The sequence below is a fragment of the Aplysia californica genome, unplaced genomic scaffold, assembly GCF_000002075.1.
Source record: "Aplysia californica isolate F4 #8 unplaced genomic scaffold, AplCal3.0 scaffold00743, whole genome shotgun sequence".
Lineage (NCBI taxonomy): Eukaryota > Metazoa > Mollusca > Gastropoda > Aplysiida > Aplysiidae > Aplysia > Aplysia californica.
Window position 1 is genome coordinate 111201 of NW_004798013.1, and position 4496 is coordinate 115696.

The 4496-nt window shown below is 38.4% G+C and overlaps 1 protein-coding gene across 3 annotated transcripts in view; it reads right to left on the minus strand.

The window, feature by feature from the left end:
- LOC101855600 (microprocessor complex subunit DGCR8) overlaps nucleotides 1-4496 on the minus strand; it is a 34868-nt gene that overhangs the window by 12173 nt on the left and 18199 nt on the right. For all 3 annotated transcript variants that reach the window (XM_005109021.3, XM_005109023.3, XM_005109020.3), the window contains exons 9-12: nucleotides 3235-3316; nucleotides 2450-2551; nucleotides 1420-1518; nucleotides 755-840 (exon numbers count right to left, since the gene is read on the minus strand). In XM_005109021.3, coding sequence (XP_005109078.1) covers nucleotides 755-840; nucleotides 1420-1518; nucleotides 2450-2551; nucleotides 3235-3316 — 369 coding nt within the window. The remainder of the gene's footprint in view (nucleotides 1-754; nucleotides 841-1419; nucleotides 1519-2449; nucleotides 2552-3234; nucleotides 3317-4496) is intronic.

Genomic DNA, 4496 nt, shown 5'->3' on the forward strand with positions numbered 1-4496 from the left:
AGCCCGACAAGAAGCTTGTATAACTTTCTTTTTTTTCCACAAGTAACAGCACAGGACAAACGATTTATTTTCATGGCGACACAGCGTTTGTAATGCAGAACCTGCATGTTAGAAATGTGGCGCTATCAGACTACTATAGGTCCTACCGGCAAATTTTTAAGTGGTAACGAAAGCAGATCTTGATTTTTCCCGATCGAGCTTCAGTATCGCACATACACTTCCACTTGTTGCCGCCATAACCGCCTGTGCGCAGGTAACGTACTCTCAGGCCGGGAAAGGCCGAATGAATTTTATATCACAACCGCGACCGGCAAAAATGAACTCAAGGACGTTATCGGATTTGGTTTTCAAATATTCGAGAACGTTTATGTATTTTCCCGGGTCTTTCACGGGGCAATTTACAGATTTCTTCAAATCCCCGTTGCATTCTGGGTCTCGGCGATTTTTTTCACATGACCGGGTAATTCCAGGGGCCCCCGGGATTCCCGGGGCCTGGCAGTCACCATGTACACGTGTTCCTGTCCGATATGGCAAAATTCAAGGAGTTTTCAAGGAGATTTTTCCTTGAATGCAAATTCAAGGAGTTTTCAAGGACATTTTCCCTTGAAAGCAAATTCAAGCAGTTTTCAAGGACTCCTTGAATTCAAGGAGGCCGCGGGAACCCTGACTTGCAACACAATTAGGACACACAAGAGCCACAATAATAACTTTGATTAAATACTCTTTTTGTAATAATCTCAACAAGCTCACTTACTGATAAATCTGACACGTTGCGCTTGATCTCCTGGTCTGTTATCTTATTGAAGAGATCAGGAATCAGAATTTTGAGAGTCTCTTTTGCTGAAGAAAAATTTAAAAAAATCATTATTGAACAACTTAATGTAAAAATATTATGCCCTGTATTAACATATATAGCATTCAGCACAACAATAAAATACTGTCAAATTTGTCCAAGACTGCCATCCATTGTCCAGGAGATAAACGGTTGTCTCGGACAGTGTCATTTTAGTATATTATATTTGTAAAAGTTCGTCACTTTGGTTGCCTTAAACTTCCGAACCATTTAACTTTCGAAATTGAAAAAAATTAAAGGTAGTTCAGAATCATTTAAAGGGGGCACAGTTATATTAAAGAGTCAGAAGTCACTGTAATTTAATTTTCAGTGTTTCATTAGTTTCGTTTAGATATTTAATCTTGGGAAAGTCTGTCATCTAAGACGCCTTTGTAAATAAGTGAGGCTTCCGTTCACAAGCAGTGCACACTGATTCCACAATGACTTGATCATCGATTCTTTGGAGTCCATTCATCCAACCGGTACCCAGCTAGTTATAATACATTATTGGAAAAATGCAAGGGGGGAAGTGTGAAGAGGTCTTTTGTGCAAATTTGTAAAAAGAGAAGACATGGTACAACACATACCTGCTTCTTGCTTAGCTACTTTCTTGGATGAAGCATAGCCTGTGCCGTACTCAATATTGTTAATTGTCACTGTCGCTCCATAGGGGGTCTTGGAATTTTCTGGGGAAAAAAAGAAAGACAGGGCAACTTAAAAGATAATAGCTCACAAGTCATAACAAAATTCAGTGGAAGTTGGCAATGCCTGTCTTATTTTGTTTGTTTTGGTAAGGTCATGTAAGCGTGCAGGATATGTTAAAACATTTTTAGTTTGGTAGGAATTAACTTTTGAATTTTGCCTGGTTGGCAGACAAAGCCTACCCTTATCAATTTTGAACCACCAAGGAATCTTCAACATGCGCAACTTGCACACAGGAGCTCCGAGAATTTTCCCCCTTATCCGAGAAGGCTAGATGTTAGACCTTACCTACCCTAAGATCAGGGGTGTGGCTGAAAGACAGCAGTAAGAAAGAGCCAAGGATTAGCAGTAAAAAGGCTGCAAAAAAAGAGTCAGGAGTCCAGAGGAGGGGGCAAAAGTGTGACGAGGGGTGGGGGCAGAAAGTGGAGAAAAAATAGATGACAGAACAGGGTTAGAGAGCAAACAACGAGGTAAAAGGAGAAAATTTTAGAGAAGAGGGTATCAAACCCGGGACCTTTTGAATGAGAAGCAAACACTGTAACCACTAGACCACGAGAGCCCAAGCCTGACTGTCTGGTTGATTTTTCTAATAAGATTCTTTTAAAGTAAACATCAAATTATTTGTAATACACAATTCAGAGAGATAACATTAATCACACTTAAAACCAAATAGCTGTATCTTATTTAAAGAAGTTGTACATTTCTTGTGCTTACAATGCACATAGAACAAACGATATAAACACTTTCAGAAAGAGTCGCCTTTTTTTTTTTTAACCTGAAAATTACGCCAACTGAAATATTTAAGGCAAGGAAACAGAACAACACGAAATTTAGGTGAGCTGTTGGATTGAAAACAATACTCCTTTAAGGCATTTCAACAATGACAGGAAAATAAAACACAAACACAGCACTCACCCAGCTCTTTGAAAATGTACGTCGGTTGAATCTTCAACGTCCTCTGCATGTACTCATGCAAGATACACAAATAGGACTTGCCCGTAGGGTTGAGCACAAACTCTGGGGGGAAAATTGTATAGCATTTAGTTCAAACTCCTGGAGACTGAGAAAAATCAAGACATTATCAAACTGAAACAGCGCTTGACGTAACTTAGTTTTTAAATGTTGAGTCAGGTCAGAAAAAAACTTCCAATCCTAAGTGGTTTAAATTTACACAATCACCATGCTCTATCAAAACGAGGTTGATCGATTGAGTAGATGTTTTACAGTACTATCAATACACAATTGGTCTTGTAATTAAAATGAAGGGTAGTGAATTTGCTTTAAACTGTGAAAGCGGAGTGTTCATATTTCACCAAGTTAACTTTGTTAAGATTTTTCAGTCTTAGCAGAGGTCTTCTCTGCAGCTCATCTATTCACCTGTCTCTACATTTACTTTAACTGAGGCAAAACATACAATGCAAGACGTTTTTTACTCATAAAAACATTTTGAAAAATAATGACAAGGACTGCTGCGAATTTATACATGCTGGTCATTCGATAAATTTGTGGTCGGCTCACATCAAACTTCTGTACAGCTTCCATGATCAGCGCACCATACGTACAAAGAGCGAAAAGGCAGAAACAAAAAGAATAATGTGCTCTTGCAAAAATCTGATACCCTATAATTCATTCCACTGTAGAGCATTGAAAATCTCTAGCCTGGAATCAATTAATTTTTTCTTTTTCAAGATAACACACACCTCTTTTTTTCCACTGCGGATTTGAGCTGTCAGGCTTACCACTGCCCAGTATGGGGCAGGTGATCAGTTTTGTGGAGGATGGCTGCAGACAACATCAGAGTCATAAGGTTAATCAATAAAAAATAAAACAAGATTCTCTATGCCAAGAGGTTTAACAAGGAAAGTTTTAAAACTTTATTTTATATCTATGTCGAAAGGTTTAATAAAGAACGTTAAAATTTCATTCCTTATCGACATCAAAGTGTTATGTAGAGAAAGTTAAAACACCATTCTTTACCTACGTCAAAGGATTCAACAAAAAAAAAGTTAAAACTGGTCTTCTAAACTAAATAAATCTAGAACTTGTAGAACAAGTGAATAGGAATAGGCCTTGAACTAGATCTAGACATGCGCATCCGATTCCAGACAGAAGGACTCAGCTAGATCTAGATCTAGATAATAGATTCTAAATAAATAAATAGATCTAGATCTAGATCTAATTCACGCACCTGATGAAATGCTTTTTACCAACATTAATATTACAGCACAACCTATGATAGGGTTTGACACAATAGAATTGGAATATGAATCCTCCATTGAGGTCTATAATGATCTATAAATCTAGATCTAGATTCTATTAGAACAGGTGAGTCGGACTTGTAATAAATCCACATGATCTGAACTATTAGTCAACAAACGAAATTCAAAATGGCCGCTCGAGCACGAAATGAAAGTAGATAATTTAGGTCCCCATCCTTTTTCGTATTCGCATTTCTACTCAGGTTCCGACAATTATGTCGGAAACGTCTACGTCGGCAGTCGGCACAAAAACAAAAGTGCCGACAAAGCCGACGTGAGAAAAATGGGGGCGCTGGCAGTCGGCCAGGCCTCGCACTACGCACATTGATTAAAACAGTTGGGCCTAGCGATAGCATTGGCCTGCTCACGGGTCGGGTCGCGATTGTCGGACTTCAGATGATTGTCGGCAAACATGCAGGTCTATTATGAGCCTTGTGAAGGCAAAGTGTTAAAAAAAACTATCACTTGACTTAGAAAACTACTCACTTTATCCACTGACTAGAATTATTTACCCACTTTCTGAAATAAAATGCTCATTTTCTTTTAGGATTTGTCATCGAAGGTATGAATTCTTATCAGAAACTTTTTTCTTAACTACAAAAGAAAACTGGTATTGAGGTTAATTCTGACGCCAAAGATAGTACAAGACAAGATGGGCCACTCAGCCTAAAAAGTGTCCGCAGGAAGTATGCTCTTTGTTTCAG